At 39.2% G+C, this 20942-nt stretch overlaps 1 protein-coding gene across 3 annotated transcripts in view; it reads left to right on the top strand.

The window, feature by feature from the left end:
* Positions 1–1066: 1066 nt before the first annotated feature.
* The window catches only part of CARD11 (caspase recruitment domain family member 11), a 137229-nt gene continuing 117353 nt past the window's right edge, over positions 1067–20942 (top strand). For 2 of the 3 annotated variants that reach the window (XM_074203924.1, XM_074203926.1), the window contains exon 1: positions 1067–1548. In XM_074203924.1, the coding sequence (XP_074060025.1) occupies positions 1536–1548 (13 nt within the window). In that variant the 5' untranslated portion in view covers positions 1067–1535. The other variant, XM_074203928.1, reaches the window with a different exon arrangement.

Here is a 20942-nt window from a genome sequence, read left to right as displayed (position 1 = left end):
AGAAGCTGTAGCATGCAGAGCAGTCTTCTCCAGTAAACCATCTCAGCATCTGGTTAAACCTGGTTGAAGGTAATAGATAATCCTTGAACCTGTTGGTGAGAATAGGGGAATGTCTTATTAGTTTTATGGGTGGATGAGAACAGCGCATCAAAGATGTCAAGGTCATCCACTGCATCCTGGACCATTGGCAGTTCTCTTGACCTTTTGTCCTCCCACTGGACTTCTGGAAGAGAAAGTGAGGATGACAAATTTATACAACTCTGCCTAACTTAAATTGGGACAGCCAATGCAAAGGAAAAGAGAGGTTCGCAAAACTTTCTGTGGAAGTGATAGGAGAACTATACTGTGAATTTAGGGAGGAATGATGGGAAAGTTTATGAATAGGCAGAAATTCAAATTGGTTAAGAGTCTTTCATTCAGGCATGATACAGAATGTATAAAGATTAAGACTAAATCTAGTGATTTGGGAGTCATCTTTATAAAATCGATAATGGAATCCAAAGCAAAGGAGATCAGCCAAGTAGGACAGAGAAAAAAAAGATCCCATGTCAAGATTTTGGAGGGTGTTGTTCATCCTTCATTTTTCAAAAGGGAGCAAAAAAGGAAGATAGAGGAAAATGTTGAATGTTCAAAACTGTAGCCCTATTTGTTTCTTGTCTTTCTTTGGAAAGGTCTTATGTTCTAATTTCTCAAATGACTTTGCCTGAAAAGTGCATAACAAAGTCGTAGAGGAAACGATGATCCATACTTTGAGGCTACCAAGCTCTGCTTCCCAAGAGATAAAGTCAACAGAAAGGTGCTATTCCTTTGGGACTCTGCACAACCCAAATCCATGTGCATTTGCATGCCTACGCAGCAGGTAGGACAGCCCTGCTTTCTTAACCTAAGGCCTAAGATCCCCAGTTTAAAGCTTCCAGAGGGGCCCCAAAGAAGCCTCGGTTTTCTCCTCCCTCTGCATCTCACCCCCACCCCCATCCCCTTCTTTGCTCCGACCTTCTCTTTCCCTACTCTCACTTCTCTTTCTCCAGGGTAGTTTTGCTTCTTTCTAAGTCCCTCAACAAATTTTCCTTCAGACCTTAACAACTTTTTCTCCCCTTTCTTAATCTTTTTTTTCTAACCTTTTGCATTTTTTAGTTTCATTTCCTGTCTGGGTTTTGCATTTCCCTCCCCCCACCCCTCCCAGCCTATGACACACTTTATTCTTTTGTAATCTTTTTTCTTTTATTTGCTCGGAGCTCTTTCCTCAGGGCCTTCGCTCAAGACCCCTACCTGCCTTTCCTTCTCCACCCCTCCCCCAGCCCCTCTCCCCTCTGCTCTGGGGAGCCCTGGGCCCCAGAGACCCTACTACCCCACCCCTGCCTCTCCCCTCACCTCTGGGGTTGGTTCACTAGGGGCCCCGGGCCACCTGCCCTCTCCAACCGGAGGAGGGAGAGGGGGTCTTCAAGGAGGTCTGGGCCTGACGGAGCCAGCCAGCGCTGGGACATGTAGGAGGAGTGCTGCTGACCAGGACCTGGCCCTGCTGCCAAGTGCAAAGCATGAGTAGCCGAGGTAGGAAACCTAGAGGCTCGCCTGGGGGCGCCGGGTCTGATGCCAGCTGCCCCCAGCAGCGGGCAAGGGGGTGAAAAGTCTGGATCCAGTCCCTGGGTCCCTCCTCACCAGCCCAGGATCGAGATAACTGTTTCTGAATTTGCCTCCTTATTTGGGGCTTGGTCCCTCTGTATGTGTGTCTGTGTCGGGCTCTTTCTCCCTTGTTGTAAGAAGTGGTCCAGAGAAGGAAAAAGGGAGATGGAGTGTGGGGCAAAGAAACCACTGGGGAAAGAAGGTCCTCCTGCACCTGCCCCCGAGGGAAACTAAAATCCTCTGACCTCCCGGAAGCCTGAAACTTTTGAGGACTCCAGGGCAGGGCAAACTAGGGCGGCCCAGCAAAACTTCCAGAAACTGAGAAAGTCCTGGACTTCACTGGAGAGGTCACTGACCTCCTGAGCAGAGGGTGGAGATGAGTTACAGCTCCCTCCCCTGCCCCTGGGGAAAGACTGAGGGAGCCTAGGAAACCAGGCTAGGGGCTGGGGGCGATGCTTCAAATCTTCACTTGGGAGCTTTGTTGTCAGGGCTGCCCATTCAGAGTAAGGGTCCTCCCAGAACCCTCCACAATGACAACGTAGCCGCGATTTGATATCACATAGGCTAGAGTGTGTGCCTTTAATAAGTAGGTTGTTTTTCTTTCTGCTGACATCTGTCCCCTGTATTGAAAGTGGATATGGATTAACCTACCCCAAGGAAGCAAGCTGACTTGTCACTTAACATTCACCCAGACCAAGGCCTGTGAGCAAAGTCCCTTGGGCTATGTATTAATCAAGCTATTGGGAGTTTAGCTGGAATCCTCTCCTTGCTTTACCCTAATCTCCAACTCTACTTACCCTCAAAGCAGGTGTAAGGAAATGATAGCACAGACCTCAAAATCAGAGGATAGATTGGCAAACAAAAGTACATTTTAACAGGCTTGTAAAGCCTAGGTTGAAAATTGGGAAGCTTTGACAGATTAGGAAGAAAGAGGAGCACTCTCACTCCTAAAACTTGTCAGTGGTACCAACCTAGGAGCACTATAGATAAATGAGAACAAATGAGTGAAACAATGAAAGAATGAATGAATGAATGAATGAGTGAGTGAGTGACTTAAAAGCATCTATTAAGCACTTAGTATATATCAGACATTGTACCCAGAACAGAATATTCAAAAACAAAAATCAATAGTTTCTGCCCTCTAAGAGCCTAGCTACACTCTAATAATAGCTAGTATTTATGAAGCACTTTAATGTTTGCCATTTGCTTTACAAAAGTTTTTTTTCATTTTACCCTCACAAATCTAGGAGATATGTGCAATCGTTGATCTTCATTTTGCAAGAGAGGAAACTGAGGCAAAAAAAAAGGTTAAGTGATTTGCCCTGGGTTCCACAACTGTGTCTGAGACCTGATTTAGACTCAGTTCTTTTCATGATTTCTGGTCCAGTATGAGAGAAAGGCAATCCATATAGGGTAAGGCTGGCTAGAAGGAGTTGGGAGGTATAATGGGAAAAGTTAAAGTGTTGGAGGCAATAAGTTCTGAGTTCAGAACTGGACTCAAACTATAATTGTGAGATACTGAGCACATCACTCTCTAGGCCTCAGTTTCTTCATCTGTAAAAATGAGGAGTTGGACTTGTTGAGTTGTTTTGGTTGTGTCTGACTCTTCATGACCCCATTTGGGGTTTTCTTGGCAGAGATTTTGGAATAGTTTGCAATTTCCATTTCCAGGTCATTTTACAGATGAGGAAACTGAGGTAAACAGGGTGAAGGAACTTCTCCAAGGTCATAGAGATTTGAATGGTTTGCAATTTCCTTTTCCAGTTCATTTTACAGATGAGGGAACTGAAATAAACAGGGTGAATGAACTTCTCCAGGTCACACAACTAGTGTCTGATGCTAGATTTGAACTCAATCTTACTGAATCTAGATCTGGTACTCTATTCCTTGTGCCATCTAACTGCCCTATGTTGGACTTAATGGCCTCCAAATTGTAGCTCTAAACAATGATGCTATGTTTTGGTCTAAGAAGTGACAGGAAAAGTTATTGGACCCATATAGCAAAGGAGAAGTGCTGCAAACCTATGGATAAAAGTAGTTTTTCATTTGTTTGTTTTGCCTTTGTTTTAATGACATCTAGATAAGGGTAGAATAGGGAAGGTGTGGCTAGACAACAGTTCATGTGGAAAATAAATAAAGATTTTAATTCACTGCAAATTTGATATGCTTCAACAATATGGATTTGAATCTGCACGAAACATATCCAGGAAGGATAGTGACCAGAACAATGAAGTGTTTGGAAACCATGACATACCAGGATAAATTAAAGGAACTGGGGACATTTATCACAAAGAAGGGAAGACTCAGGCAGGATGTGATAGTGGTCTTTAAAAATCTGATGGCCCATCATATGGAAAAGGGATTAGATTATCTGGCTTGGTTCCAGAGGGTAGAACAAGAAGCCTTTGGTGGAATTTTCAGTGAGGAGATTTTTGACTTGATTTAAGGAAAAATGTCTTCACAGTTAAAACTGTCCAGAAGTGCAATGAATGGACTGCCTCTAGTCTAATGAGTTCCCTGAACCAGTGATCTTTAAATGGAAGTTGGAAGGTGATCACTTATGAAGAACAAATTCTTTTTTAGGTATTTGTTGAACTGCCTCCCAGTTCTGAAACTAAGTTCTTCCCATTATGTGTAGCTAAATAAGAAAATTTAATTTTTGGAGATAGAGTTTTCTGATTCATAACTTTTCACAGTCTTTTAAATACATAATCCTGTTTTTTTTTTTCCCTAGAGATAATGCTTACTTGACCCAATAAAGTATTGTGGAGTTTTAACTAGGCCTGTACTAGGAACTCTGGTGGATAGAAGAGGGATGAATCCTGATGGTCTCTGTCCCCATCTAATACTCATGCTTAGAAGACAACATCTCTGCCCCATGCCAGCACGCTATGTGTAGTAGAGTGGAACAAACAATTGATTTATAGTACCATAGATTTAAAGATGGACTGGCCTTCAAAGGTCTTCTAATTTAATCCCCTCATTTTCTAAATGAGAAAACTGAGGTTCAAATTGGTTGTGATTTGGTCAGGTCGTACAGCTAGTATATGGCAGAGTTATGATTTGAATTGACTTCTCTGACTTCAAAATCCAGTTTTCTTTCCATCATCCCATTCTACTTAGGTCTAGAGTCAGAGGGCAGTGTGGCACACTGACTTTTAAGTCAGAAAGCTTGGTTTCCTTTTATGCTTATAACTATGTGACCTTTCTGAATTTCAGTTTTCTCATCTGTAAAATGAGAAAAAGGAATATTAGGCTGACTGGCTTCTGAAGGTCTTTCCAACTTCAGCTCTAGAGCTATTTCTCCTATGATCTTATTAGGGTCCTAGGCAGGTTTAGGTAGACTGTCCTGCTGCTTCTTAAGTGATGACCCAAGGTCATCCAGATAGCCTCTCTAGACCTCAATTAACTCTCTTGTAAGAGAGGAGGTAGGATGAGATGGTCTCCAAAGACTGTTCCAATTCTAAATCCAATGAACCTGTGATGCATTAATTAATTAAGTGTTTTAGTGCAGTATTGGGAGATATTATTAGAGATTGGAATAGACATAGAAGAATTCTTGGTATTAGTGGGACTTGAGTTAGGCTTGAAAGGTGGGTAGGATCTGGATAGATGGAGAATGGAGAGTATTTCAGGCTATAAATGTGTCTGAAGTTTACTCCAATTTCAATTTTGTAAATCTACCTACCTACCTATTCAGAAATCTTTGCTTAAAGAGATACTTAGAGAAAGTTTGGGGATTGGAAGGAGAGAGGGAGAAGTAATGGTGCACAGAAACCAAAGGTACCTCAGAAGTAGAGATTATGCTTCTTCATACACAGAAGATTAAATTAAATCAGGGTTTTTAGATTTGAATGAAAAGAACCATCAACTACAAGCACCAGTGGGGCCAGCTTTTAAAATACCTTTGAAGGTTCTTTTTCCTCTCACACGGTTTAATCCAATTCTTTCTTGCAGTAGAGGTGAGTGTGTTGGTATGATGATCCAGGACATCCCTGGGATGACAACTTCAACAGGGGTAACAAAATACATATTTTCTCTTACAAACCTAAGCTACCCACTTCTAAAACTTGATCAAAGGAGTGTAGGAACCTTTCCCTTGTTCCTGGTTGTTTCCTGCAAGAGGCACCTTCCCTTCACCTGGTTATCTTTACTGTAAAGAGAATTATCTGGGTGAATTTAAACTAGGGGTGAGCAGAAATTTCAAGGAGAGTTGCACAATAATGTTACCTTAAAAGCCCTTCCCTCCTACTAATCCTATTTCAAGAAGAACTAAGCCAGGTTTTTCTCTGGATTCTAGACATTTCACAGGTGCACACATTTCAGACACAGGTATGGCTGCCAACAAATCCTCCCCTAATATTCTCCTCAAAGATTCTGCCTATGCCCTTGAGGTACTCCTCCTTTCTGGGTCAATGGTTTTAATGGGGTGAACATTTTCGGAAGGGTAGCCTTTTGGGTTGTGATTTGTTCAAGGGCTCAGAGATTATAATGGCACTGTCAAATTTATGTAATTGGTGTCTGTGGCAGAGATCCAATGAGTAATAAAAGCTTTTCTGTTTCAGCTTCCTCAGTCATTCCTCTCTCCCTCCTCCCTTCTTTGGTTCCCTCCTCCACCTTCTCCATCCCCAATTACTCTTGCCCCTTACTGACAAAGAATGTACCCACTATCAGTCTATTATACTGTAGTTTCCCTGTAAAAGGTAACCTAGATCTTCCTATGTTCTCACTTTGGTTAGTGAATTATTTTCATCTGGGCATTTATTTGGAGGGTAACAGCAAGAGGAAAAAAATGGTTTCTCAGAGTTGTATGTAAGATATCCTCCCCTAAAGAAGGTATTCATTTCTGAATGAAATGTCTAAACCAAGGATGAGCAGCTAGGTGACCCAGTGGACAGAGTACCAGACCTTGAGTCAGGAGGTCTCATCTTCCTGAGTCCAAATCTGACTTCAGATAATTTACTGGTTGTGTGATCCTGGATAAGTCATTTAACCCTATTTCACTTAGTTTCCTCATCTGTAAAATGAACTGAAGAAGGATATGGCAATCCATTGCAATATTCTTGGCAAGAAAACTGCAAAATGGGAGTTATGAAGAGTTGGGCATAATTGAACAGAGACCATTATTTTCATCATCATCATCATTATCATAGAAGTTTACATGTTGTTCCCCCTAAACTTTGAAAGCCTTAAGATCAGAGGCTGTTCATGCTAGGATTTGACATTTGGGAGTTTATTTTGGAGAGGGTGCAGGCAAAGGAGGCTTTCTTGATAGTTCCCAGAGTGCCTAGTCCGTAGAAGGTACTTAATAATTTTTTGTAGATTTCACAATTTTTTTTCACTCAACTTTACCTCACTTTTACCCCTGAATAAATCATTTATACTCCTCAGTAGCTTGGAAGGAACAGTAGCAGTTTGACTAGATAGCATGTTACCTACAGCTGATATATAGATAGACTATAAGGTTTAGCGAAACCAATACATATTTCTCTATCTGAACTAAGAGTCTGCTATGTGCTAGGAAGAGCTAAAAAGACAGCTTCTGCCCTCCAGTGCTTACACTGTATGATAAATAACATTCATATCGCCTAACTATGGGTGTATTTAAAGGAAATAAGTATTCATCAAAATACCTACTATATGTCAGCCACTATGATAAGGACTTTTATTTCCATCTTATAGTTTGAGGAAACTAAAGTTAAGTGACTTGGTCAGGGTCATACAACTGGAAAAGTTTCTGAGATCAAATTTGAATTTGGATAACCCTGATGTTGCCCTGAAACCAACTTAACCTGTCACTTCAGGGACAGAATTCACTATACTATTTATCTCAGTTTATCTCAAGAAGAGGTCACTGTGATTGAGTGGAAAGATTTAAAGTAATTTCTATAGATGTAATGATGTATGTGTATGTGTATTATATTACAAATATATATACATAATAAATATAGAGAGAGAGAGATGAATATAGAGATTTATATGAGTAGCCCAGTAGATAGAGCACCAGCCCTAGAGTCAGGAAGACCTGAATTCAAATCTGACCTCAGACACTTGACTTTTATTAGCTCTGTGACCCTGGTCATTTCACATAATCCTGATTGCCTTATGCCCAGGTTCATTTCCAGTAGTCCTAATTCATATGCAGCCACTGGAATCAGATGACTGATGACTTAGCACGAATCTCTTTCACTCAAATCCAATTCACTTGCATGTCATGGCATTATCTCCCTGATGTCATGGTCTTCTTTGAAAATGAAGGACAAACATCATCATCATTATCATCATCATCATCATCATCATTTATAAATACAAATATAAATACAGAGTAAAAAAGGAAATTTTGAAAGGGAATGCCCTAGAAGCTCCCACAACAGTCCTATAAATATGATCTTCATTGTACAGATGAAGAAACTGAGCCTAAGAAAACTTTCATTTCATTTTCCATTAAGTGTCTGAGATGGGTTTTCAATCAATCCTTGCCTTCCTGACTTCATATCGTCTATTGGGTCACACTGACTCACATCCATTCTCTTCTTTGTCCTAGTCAATCTTTCCCTTATAACCCAATGGTGCTAAAAGTGGGTATCTAGATCAGTGACTTATAGCTTCTGTAGGACTGTGCCTTTGGAAGTCTTCATTGGAAAATCCTTGATCTATGATATTCAGAAAAGAGAACTGACATTTATTTCTTAACTCTTTCTCTGTTTCCAACCAAAGTCTTTCTTCTGTTTTTTCCTCCAAGGGGAAGGAGGTGGAGGGAGGTGCGTTAGTGGGGAAGAAGGGGTCATTTCCCATGAGCTAGATTTAGCTTATATGCTGCTTTTGAAAACTAACAATTGTTGAATCATCTCACATCTCACTCCCCAACACACTCTTATGGATTTCCTTCTTCACTGGCCCTTTAGTTCTTTATATGAGCAGGGCTGCCTGGGGGAACTTCCTCTCTGGTATACCCTCTGCTGCAGTGAGTTATGGTCCCAGCTTTGAATGGCAATAACAGTCAATGCCAGAAATCACAAAGACCTCAAAGGTGCCATCCATTGACAAAATGGATGTTCCATTTTTTGATCTACGGGCAAACAAAAGCACAATGTGAGTATTATTAGGAGTTTTATAAATTGTAACTTCAGTGAATAAATGTTGGTTTGAGGTAAAACTGCATTTTATTGACATTAGTATTTCAGTTTCTACCTTTGAGTAAAGTCTCTGTAATTCATTGAGAGTCAAGGGAGGGAAAAACTAGGCGTATTATAAAAGGAATTGATTATAGTTAGTTCAATTTCTAAAATAGTAAGTTTGAATAAGAATGATAGAATATTGTATCTAAGTGTTCTCAGCTGTTTTTCAAAAAATAGCCTATTAATCTCTACATTGTCTCTGGGAATTGAGCAATTATGCCTTTTTTTCACTGATGGAGAAACTGAGGTATATAGAGATTGGGCAGGTCTTTTCATACCCAGGATGGTTTTCTGACCATTAGAAAGCATACCTTCCCTTGTGGTCAGATGAAAGGAGTTGTGGTTATTGTTGTTATTGTTGTTGTTTTTAAGCTCTGGAAATGCAAACTTTCTAAGGTTTTTTTGGGGGGAGTGAGGGGAGATAAAGGATGAGGATGGAAACAGATAATAGGTAAGAATTTAGAAGATGTACAAATACAGAATGCCATATGGCTACCGTAGGAGCTAAAGTGCTCTGAACGCCTAATGGATCTTCTCCCTTTTTTCCTTTCAAATTACATGGACACATTTTTCACTAGCTAATTTTGAAATATAGCTTTTTGATGCATAAAAAAGCCTCCGTATATTACAGCAGAGTCAGGCTAATTGGGCATATGAGACAAAATCAAATGAGATAATAGATGTGTAAGAACAGTTTGAAAAGTATAGAGTGCTATAAAGATGTAAGGTGTATACTTTATAGGCATATTCAGGTGGTCTATTTGGATATGTTCTCTGAATGGGGGCATATAATTTCTCCTATAATCTGGAAGAACCAGCCTCAAAGAAATTAGGAACATCAAATGAAAAATGTTTGAATATTCTTGAGAAGTGCTATTCATTCATTCTATTCAATAAGGATTTATTGAGGACTCACTAAGTGACTGGTGCACTGAGTCTTGGACAGATGTCCCACATGATCAAATCAGCCTGATATCTTCTATCATCTGTATCATGTGATACATGCAGAACCCTAAATATAGAAATGGACTATTTAGGGATTTTAAAGCAAGCTTGTACTTGCAAGCCAAATGTTGAATTTTCATTATTGATTGGTTATAACTTGGAAAAATTAGCAAATGTTACAAATCAGAACTTGACCTACTGTTTTATTAATTGTCTATCATTCTCATTTCTTTTCCCAATTTTTATTCTGTCTTGTTTGATTTTTTTTAATGAGTCAATGGTGTTAAGTGACTTGCCCAAAGTCACACAGCTAGTAAGTATCAAGTGTCTGAGGTCAGATTTGAATTCAGGTCCTGCTGAGGATTCCAGGGTGGTGGTCTTATTTGATTTTTTAAAAATTTTTTGAGCTGTTTTATGAATTCTTTTTGGTTCTGAGACCAATTCACATTTTTCTAAGAGGCTTTGCATGTAGCAATTTTGACTTTGTTATCTTCCTCTGAATTTGTATTTTGCTCTTTCCTGTTACCATAGTAACTTTCTATAGTCAGATTTGTTTTGCTGTTATTGATGTTTGCTCATTTTTCCAACTTTATTTCTTTATTTTTTTAAGTTTATAATAATGTTGAACTCTGCTCCTGGGGTAAGGGGCTAAGGGGGCTTGTTCCAAGCTTTAAGTTTTTTTATCTAGTTGTTTTCAGACCTGGTTATGGGGATCTGCAAGTTTTCAGTTCTTCCAGGATGGTATGATCTAGAAGAGGTGTGGTCACCATTCTCCTAGCCTGTGCTCTGGTCTATGAGCAACTAAAGGCACTCTTTTCTACCGAAGACTGTGACCAGGGTCCTTGATCCTCTGTGGCTGCAAGCTCTGGTGTACTAGTGCTCCTCCTTGCCGTAGGACTATGACTCAGAATTTTGACCCAGATCTGAATATGAGCAATGTAACAGAGTTCCACCCTTAGTGTCAGCAAAGGGACCCTTTGAATAGTTGGGTGATTCCATTATTGTTTGTGGGCTGAGAGTCTGGGAGCTGCCACTAATTCCATTATTCCCAAGGCCTGTTGCTGGTTTGCTGGGACACAACCTGCACTGGTGCAGTGAGTGAGACTACTCCAGTCTCACCCTGATTCATCAGACTTTTGCTGATGAGCTTCTGTGTTGTCTTTGGCTAGAAAATTGTTTCATTCTCAAAGAAGACCATGCCATCAGGGGAAAATTGATTTTTGAATGCTTTTGTGGGTTCTGCTACTGTAGGTGTTATTTAAAGTTTTTTGGAGGGGAAGTTGGGAGAGTTCAGGTAAGTCCCTGCTTTTTCTCTGTCCTTTTAGCTCCAACCTCTGTTGATTTTCTAGACTTAAAAGAAAGGATGGAACAAATGATAATAATGTGGATTAAACTTAAAAGTGTTTTGTGCAGATAGATTTTTTTTCTAGAGAGCTGGCTGTTAAACATTCACCATCATACCACTAGCCTGTAGCTCTGCTATATATATATTAAAAATTAATTCTAGATTCATTGGCAGAAGTTATCCAAGCAATCAGAACATTACTGGTTTCAGTATCTTGTGGCAGACCCGAAGATAGTTTAAATAAACTATGGGTGTTCCTTTTACCTCTTGGATAAAACATAAATTTCTCTGTTTGGCATTTAAAGCCCTTCAGAGTCTGTTTTTCAAACTTATTATAAACTACTCCTTTTCAACACATTCTTTGGCATAACCAAACTATTCTTCATTTATGACCTTGTCTCACCTATCTGCCTTTGCACATCATTTCTCTAGGCTTAGAATACACTACCCTTCATCTCTGCTTTTTAGAATGACTAGCTGCCAGCAATTTTGTTATTTAGATATTTCAGTCAAGTCTGACTCTTTGTGACCTCCTTTTGGGGTTTTCTTGGCAAAGATACTGAAGTGATTTGACTTTTTCTTCTCCAGCTCATTTGACAGATGAGGAAACTGAGGCAAAAAAGGTCAAATGACTTGCTCAGGGTCATATAACTAGACAATGTCTGAGGCCAGACTCTCTATCCACTGTTCCATAAAGTTTCCCACAAAGTTCAGCTCAAATGTCACCTCCTACAGGAGGTGATATCCTCACCTACAAATGTCTCCACCCCCTGCCAATTATCTTATCATTTATCTTGTATAAAATATTCTTAGCTGTACACATCTCTCCCCATGGAATATAAGTTTTTTGAGGGCAGAAACTATTTTATTTATATATTTGTATACCTAGGACCTGGCACAAAATAGTACTTTATAATTGATTATTGACTAAATGAATGATAACTCCCTCAACCTGGGTAAATATTGGTTTATTCTGGATAAATGACAGAATGTTGCTATTGCTACCATGTCTAATAACATGGCTGCTAGGTGACAAAGGAGATAGGGTGCTGATCCTGAAGTCAGGAAGAATTGCATTGAAATATTGCCTCAGATGCTTACTGGCTGTGTGACCCTGAGCTAGTCACTTAACCTCTGTCTCAGTTTCCTCAACTGTAAAATGGGGGAAAGAATAGTACTACCCTTCCAGAGTTGTTGCAATGATTAAATAATATTTGTAAAGTCTGGCACTTAAGCCTATTTCTTAAAAATGTTTGTTATCTATCCTCCCTCACAAATGGACAGCAACATAATGGAGAGATAGCACTGGACCAGGAGGCAGGACAGATAGGTCATTAGTCCAGGCTTTTGCACTAACTTACTGTATGACCTTAAGCAGACCTTGTAGTTTTTCTGAAACTCAGTTTCCTCAGAAATAAAGCAAAACTAATAACACCTGCCCTACTTGCCACCCTATGATAATATGAGGCTTGCCTGAAAAAACGGATGTAATAGCATATTGAAAATTTAAAGGTGCCACATGAATATGGCACTATGCCAATATGCCCAGGTGTTTGCGTGGGGTGTGGGATAATTTGCATCAGTTAAGGAAGTATATAAATAAAATCATGGCTCCTTCAGCTTCAGGTATTTCTATCTAACAGTGGGTTGAGGACTCCCCTTGAAGCCAGGAAGACCTGCATCCAAGTATTGACATAACAGAACTGGGACAAGTCACTTAATTTTTCTTCATCCCAGGAAACTCTTTAAAACAGGAATTTTTGAACCTGGGAGTCCATGTATCCCCCCCCCCATGTATCTGGGGATAGATTTCAAAGGGTGAGTGAATTTTTTAAAATTTTTTTCAATTTCATAAATTTCAATATAATTCATTTCCTTTGTAAAACCTATGTATTTTGTTTTCGGCATTTAAAAGCATTAAGGTGAGAAGGGGTTCAAAGTCTTTGTTATATAATGGAAATTTGAATCCTGACTTTGCCTCTTAGGAGCTGTGTGGCCTTGGGCAAATTGCTTTACCTTCTTTGAGCCTCAGTTTCCTCACTTGAAAAATTAGAATGAAGTTCTATCATTTTTTAATAATCATAACTCTATTGCAAATTCCCTCACAGGATTGCAATAAGTCAGGTGCTATTTAAAAGTTAATTATGATTTCTGTTCAAATCTTTGTAACCCATTCTAATAAGAATAGCTTATAGCTTTATAGCACTTTTTATAATCTATTAAGCACCTTCAGCAACATTATCTCCAAAGGAGGGGTAGGTTATATTCTCTTTGTTTTGTAGATGAAAAAATTAAGAGGCTTGTCCAAGGTCAATGGTTTCAGAATTAGTTAGTACAATCTTACTGTACTAAGGATACCTTTACTTTTCTTTGTGTGTGTGTGTCTGTGTGTTGGGGACGGGGGGGGGGGGAGGAGTAAAGTAGAAGGGGAGTTAGATTCTCTTTTTCTGGTGTTTTTTCCCTTCCCCCCAAAAAAATTTCTTTTATTATAGACTTAGCACCAAGAGTTTGTATTCTGTTTAACACAATCACTACAAAATTGCCCTGGTATTTCCCCAAACAATAGATACAGCTTTAGTGTTGTCCTTTGATTTTTTTTTTAACTATAACAAAACAATGACTTTGGATGATGCTGGTTGATGATTAGAAAGGTAATTAATGTGCTTGATATATTGGTTGGGCTTTGTCTGTGCTCTGAAGATCACAGAGTCTTTAAAAACAAATGAGGTAGCAGAAATATGGAGACATATTCAGAGGCACTCAATAGCTCCTAGGAAAATATTAGAAAAGTCCCCAGGGACTCCTGAGTCCACATCCTGTGTCCTAACCCTTTGATGAAGTTACTTCTCTATAATGTCCATGCCACACTGTGGTGGGGGGCAAGGAGGGGGAGAGGGGGGATGGAGAGGGGAATCTTTCAGAGTGAAATTACCCTCTTTGCCAACATCTCTGGAGCTAAGTTAATTCTCCAGTTGGGTAGTTAGGAGGCAATCAGGGTCCTTGAAGCATTGCTGGATGAATCCCCTAGATAATTTCTTTAGTGGTGATTACTCCACAGTCTGCTGAAATCTTCCAAGATGATTTTGCTGTAAAACCTTATCTGTTCCTGAGTCTGGAGAATCTCACTTCTTTCACCTTGACTGCTGTAAGAGTTCTTTGTGGTTCTCCTGCTACAGCCCTAGACAAAGCTCTCCATTTGCTGTCTCCTCTTTACATTACCTTTTCCCAGAGACCCTTGGGAGCCATTTATCCTTATCCTGTTTGGCTTGGGAAAGCTTTGGGGTATTTCTTCTTGCTGGTGGCATATTTCTAGTTGGATTCATGGCTTGGACTCTTATTTATTGGTTTATGGGTTTTATTGTAATGAGTTTCATTTCCCTCTGTCTTTTACTCAGTTCCTTATTCTGCAGCCTTTGTCATGAACGATGTTGGTGCAATGTAGACAAGAAGCACTCAAAAGAAAAAGGTATTTTTTTTTTCAGTAAAATCTGTGGACCTGTTTTCTGTGGCTCTAGAAACAGTGAATCTCTACTCTCCAACCCTATTTCTCTTCTCTCCCTGCAAAAAAGCAAACAAATATTTAGTACTCTCATGCAGAGAGTGGAGTCACAGACATTTCCCCAAATGTATGCTTCCTAAACCTGTTAGTGTCTTCTATATTGCTCCTTCAGGGTTTGCCAATTCTGTAGGTGGAATCGGAAGCTATTTACAGAGTCTAAATTTAAAGACCTACCAAAAAAAAAATCTTTCCCAGCAGCTTGCCTGAAAATGCCACCATGAAATTTACTCTTTAAGGACCTTCTAGAGACAGGTGCCAAATTTGATTTAAATCATCCCTGTCTTTAGGAACCACATGTGGGTGGGGCAACACCTATGTGAAAAAGGAACTTCCATTCCTGGGATCATAAATTCAGATCTAGAGGGGGGTCTTAGAGTCTGACTGAGTACATTTTACAGATGAGAAAATTGAGACAAAGAGATCAACAGTAGTGTCTTAGGTAGAAGAAGCCCATGACATTAGAGAGAGGATGCTATGCCATGAAAGATAAGCATCATCAGCTTCTGTTTAAGGTAGAATTTGAATTCATGATTTCTAGACTCCATGTTCAATATATCCTATTCATTACATCCTGGAAAAATCCCTCTCCTGTGCTTCAGCTGTTTTTGGGAATTGCATCATTCTACCTAGTTCCTTTTTCTAGTTTCCTCATTAGTTAAAAAGCAGGCTATAAATATATATATATATATATATATATATATATATATATATATAATACATGAAAATACACACACACACACATATATATGTATGTATGTATGTATACACATATATAAAATGATGTTTGTCCTTTATTCTAGAAGAGCATGACATACATCAAGGAGGTGATGCCAGGACAAGCACGTGAGTGAGATTTGAGTAAAGGGAAGCTGTGCTAAGTTATCTGCCTCAGTTTATCCTCCAGAGTCATCTGGGTCCAGTGACCACATATGAATCAAGATGACTGGAGATAGTCCTGGATGCCAGGCTAAGGTCACAGAGCTAATAAGGATCAAGTGTCTGAGACTGGATTTGAACTCCCATTCTCCTGATTCCAAGGCCAGGGCCTCTACTGCATCACCTAACATATATAATATAATATAATATTATAATATAACAAAATATATAATATATAAATATTTACTTCTTTATACTTAATATATCATTTACATACAGAAAATATATTTACATATAGTTACCTGTTTTAACTGTCCCTCATGCAGCTTCATACCTCTTGCTCCTTGACTTCTAGTATCCATGATTTTCAGACCACAGTTCACCTATTTTGACCATTTGTTGACTTTTAGCCCTCACTGGAGATATTCTTCCAAAACCAAACTTCAGCTCTCCACAATAGACCTAGTCTACAGATCCAGCTCTACCAACAGGAACCTTTTAAAGTATTTAAAGTATTGCTGCCTGAGAGTCAACATATGAATGAGGAAGACCTTGTTTCAGGTTCTGACTCTGATACATACTGGCAGTGTGACCTTGGATAAAGTCATTAAATTTTTCTTTGCTCTAGACAAGCCTTCACCTCATCTTAGAAAATTATCTGAAACAGAAGTTTCATACATAGATATTGCAGACCTCAAAACCTACAAGTGCAGCCAAACAAGATTAAAAAGTAACTGGACGGTAGCACTGACTCTGAAGGACCTGATTCAGAGGACCTGAATTCAAATTTGGCTCCATTCTCTTATTAACTATGTGACCCCTGGGCAAGGCACTTAACCCCATTGTCTCAAAAAGAATAAATGATTAATTTAAGAAATTAATAAGATTATAATGGAACATAGATAAGATTCTTGTATGATTTTCTAAGTCAATATGCAGCCTAGAAGAATTAAAAGAATAAATGCTCTGATCCAATACTAAAACATTATGTACTTCAGTGAAATAAAGGAGTAACTAGTTAAGATATTACATTGTTAGACGAGTTATGAATTAGGAGGTTCTGATTAACGCATTACCAACTATAGCCCTCAAACAAAAAGCAGGGCTCTAAAGCAAATTGTTCTTATTCTCTTTTTGTATGGTATAGACCACTTCATTCTTGAAGACCATGAGGTGGGAGGGAGGTGATGCCATGACATGCACATGAATTGTAGTTGTGCAAAGGAGGCTGTAATCAGTCACCAGTCTCATTTTCTCCTTCAGAGTCATCTGGGTCCAGTGTCCAGGTATGAATCAAAATGACTGGAGACAGCCCTAAATGTGAAACAATCAGGGTTAAGTGACTTGCTCAAGGTCTCCTGACTTCAAGGCTAGTACTTATCCACTGCACCACCTAGCCAACACAGTATATAAATATTGGAGAGTACAACTGCAATTGCTGAAGTCAGTTTTCTAAGTTCCATTTCTACAACCTTACAGAACACTATAGACATGGCTGTGATCAAGTCCAAATAGGAGCTTCTTCCATTATTATTGATGCAAAGAAGAGATATGGAAACTTGGGCAGTCTTATTGTACCTTATATCTACATACTTCCCTTTTCCCAGTTCTTTCTATAAATATTCTTGGATTAATCGAACGTAGCTGGTAGTAACACTAACTCAACTCCTTCTGCCTTTCTGATCCACATAATGTTTTTAAATGCATATCAACATTGGATTATAAAGGAACCCGATTACCTCAAAATACAGTTACCATACTATCCAGTCCTGCTTTACATACATTCTGTGTGACTTTGAGCAAGTCACTCAACCTCTTTCTCCCTCACTTTCCTTATCTGATAATGCAGTGGCTAGAGTACCAACCCTAGAGTCAGGAGGACCTGAGCTCAAATACACTCTAAGATATAGCATTTATAGCTGTGTGACCTTGGGCAAATCACTTAGCCCTGATTGCCTCACATCTAGGGCCATCTTCTGTCATCTTGATTTATATCTGGCCACTGGACCTAGAAAGTTAGACTACTGACAGCACATCCCCCCTGACTCAAATTCAATTCACTTGCTTGTCATGGCATCACCTCCCTGATGTAATTCTTTTCTTTGAGAACAAAGGATAAATATCACCATCCTCATCTGAAAACTAGGAATAATAAAATAGCACCTAACTCCTAAGATTGTTAAGAGAATAAAATGAGATATCTGTAAGGAGCTTGGCAAATCTTAAAGCACTATACAAATCTTTGCTATTATTATTATTACATTTTTTTAAAACAAGTTCATGGATCTTGGGTCAAGGACTCCTCAAAAGAAATGGGATTCAGATATGTGTTGTTGACAACTAAGCTTTAAAGCTGCTATGCAGAAGTGAGTCTGGATAGAGTTGCTGTCAACTAACTCCCTTTTCACTATTAGTGAGGCAGTTAAACATTTATAAAGTTCCTACTATGCATCTGACTCTGTGATAAAGATTGGATATACAAATAGTTAAAAGAAAGACAGTATCTGCTACAATCCATTTCATGGGGGAAAGATAACTCCCACACAAAGGAAGCTGAAAATCAGGGATTAGAAGTGGGGGGAAGGAAGGTTTACAGTTCTGCAGCATAATGGGAGAAGTCCTAAAGAGCAAAATGAAGAGATGGTTGACCTGGGCACCCTTCTTAAATGAAAGTTTAAAGAGGAACTCTCCCCCACACACACACACTCCAGTCCTTCCCCAAAATATTACTTTCAGGCTTAGTTAGATCTTACAGTTGGAGTTCATGTAAGGCAAATTCCTGTTGAATTTATTTGATACCAGTTTATATTACTAGCTTATTCCCACTAATAATAATAATTAACATTTATATAACTCTGCATTTTAGTCACTATGATAAGCATTTTAGTAATTCATTTGATTCTCACAATAACCAGGGGAGATAGATACTTTCATTAACCACATTTTACAATTGAGGAAACTGAGGCAAAGAGGACTTCAGTGACTTACCCCACAGAGTCAATAAGTGACTGGATTCCTATTTGAACTCAGGTCTTCCTGGCTTTAGATCTAGTACCCTATCCATTGAGCCATAGAACTGCCCACAGAAGATAAGTCTTCAGAGATTAGCCATCCTCACATAAAGATACAGGCTGGAATCTCATGGAAATCACACAAATAAACAAAAAGGTAGTGAAGGAAAGGAAACCCTCAAATGACCCTGGATATAGGAGCTCCTTGTGTCCTGGACCTTATCAGCTTGCTGCATTAAAGGAATGCCAAGATATGCTCTGTTTCTTACAGAAAAATGTGGCCAATCTTAGATATCACCTCTAGCAAGGAAACTTCGCTCTAGTGCTTCCTTTTATAGTCTGCTTTCAATCATTTCCCTGATGCCATAATTAAAGGTCCTGTAACCAGGCCTGTTACATACCTACAGAATTTACTTTCTATACTGACAGACCCCTACACTGTTGCGAGGGAAGTATGGCTATTGCTGTTTCTATGGTGCTCTCTGTTTACCCACACTGGGAGGAGTCCTGTGGTTGGGGAGAGGAACCCAGGGCAGGAAATGGCATATAACCCTGGGTGCCTGGAAGCGACTAGAGGAATAATGGGTGCAAAAAGCCAATTTTGCCTTACAATAGAATAGGCACCCTTCTTTTTTGTGCTCAGGGTCTAATACTTCTCTTATGAAGAATTTTGCCAACTCTATGACTAGTCTCATCCCTAGATGTAATTGTACTAGTAACAGAAGAAGAAACTCCCTCTACTAATACTAATGGGTATTTCTTCTGCCATTTGTATTCTCTGGAGTTGTCTGAAGCACCAAGAATGAACTGATTTGCCTAGGGTCACACAGTATGTGTCAGAGACAGGACCTGGACTCTGAGATCAGCTCTATATCCACAGTGTCCACTATAAGGTGAATGAGCAGCCATGGTGTGGCAAGACAAAATATGTCAAAGGATGGGGATTCACATACCAACTTTGCCACTTATGACCTCTGTGACCTGGTACAAGTCTCTTCATCTTCCTGAGTCTCATTTTTCTCTGCATAACGAGTTCAACCAAGATGACTTATGACTAGACTTTCCACTGTATGTGGTCAATTTGACATAAAATTGAATTCTGTTTCCTTTTCCATCACTGCCTTGATCCTTAATTTCCCATCAGTAGAAAGGGAATTCATTTTTTCTTTCTTCCTTTCAGGATGTCATCAAAAAGCAAAATGGAATTTATAAAGAGATTCTTTAGGGAAAGGGATTCTCTACTTAAAGTTCTTTCTACATTAGTCTTTCCGATGTGTTGTACTGTTGAATCAAACAGAGTGGCCTCACATAAAAAGCAGCTTGGTTTGGTTTGGACTTTTTGATGTTGTTTTTGGCTAAAATGAGGGAAAGATGAGAATGAAAGGAGGAAGATGATGACTGTTTAGAGGGGATAAGCTGATGACTAGTGACAGAGAGAAAGCAAAGCTGCTTAATTCTTGATTGACTTCTGTTTCTCTGGCAAGGAAAATAGCACCAAGGAAAACAGCTATAACAAAACTGGGTACTCATATTCCTAAAATACAGGTCTGACCATTCCACACTCCCCCTAGCTCTCTATTGCTTCTGGGATCAAATACAGCCTATCTACTAGGTGTTAAAAGTTCTTCACAATTTGGTTCCAGCTCACCTTCCACCTCATTACCTTACTCCTTTTGACAAAAACAGCTAGGTGACAGCAGATAGAGTGCTGAGCCTGGAGTCAGCAAGAACTGAATTCAAATCTGGCCTCCAGCATTTACTAGCTATGTGACCCTAAGCAAGCCATTTAACCTCTATTTCCCTTGGTTTCCTCAGTTGTAAAATAGGGAACATAATAACACCCACATCTCAGGGTTATTGTGAGGATCAAATGAGATGATATTTATAAAGTACATAGCAGAGAATCTAGAGCATAATGTGGTTGTTCAGTTGTGTCCAACTCCATTTGGGCTTTACTTGGCAAAGATTCTGGAATGGTTTGCCATTTTCTTCTCCAGCTCATTTTTTACAGATGAGAAAACTGAGGCAAACAGAGTTAAGTGACTTGTTCAGATTCATACAACTCCTAAGTAAGTGTCTGAGGTTGAATTTAAACTCAATAAGATGAGTCTCTGGGCCTGGCATTCTACCCACTGTACCACCCAGTTGCCCTACTGGTATGCAATGTTTGTTTACTTCCATAATTTCCTTTTTTCATGGAGATTCCTGGGAGAATTAGAGAAAGTATTATTTAGATAGTGAATATATGGAAGTTGTGATTACTAGGAATCAAAATGGCTTCACAGATAACAGTACTTACTAAGACTTGCATTATTTCCTCTTTTGACAGACTTACTAAACTGAAAAATCAAGAAAATGTTCTTAGTATAATTTATCTAGATTTAAGAAAAGCATTTTATAAAATCATA

This window comes from Macrotis lagotis, chromosome X, assembly GCF_037893015.1.
Source record: "Macrotis lagotis isolate mMagLag1 chromosome X, bilby.v1.9.chrom.fasta, whole genome shotgun sequence".
In the NCBI taxonomy this organism is placed as follows: Eukaryota; Metazoa; Chordata; class Mammalia; order Peramelemorphia; family Peramelidae; genus Macrotis; species Macrotis lagotis.
Note: the sequence above shows the minus strand (reverse complement) of the source record. Positions and strands in the feature narration are given on the sequence as shown.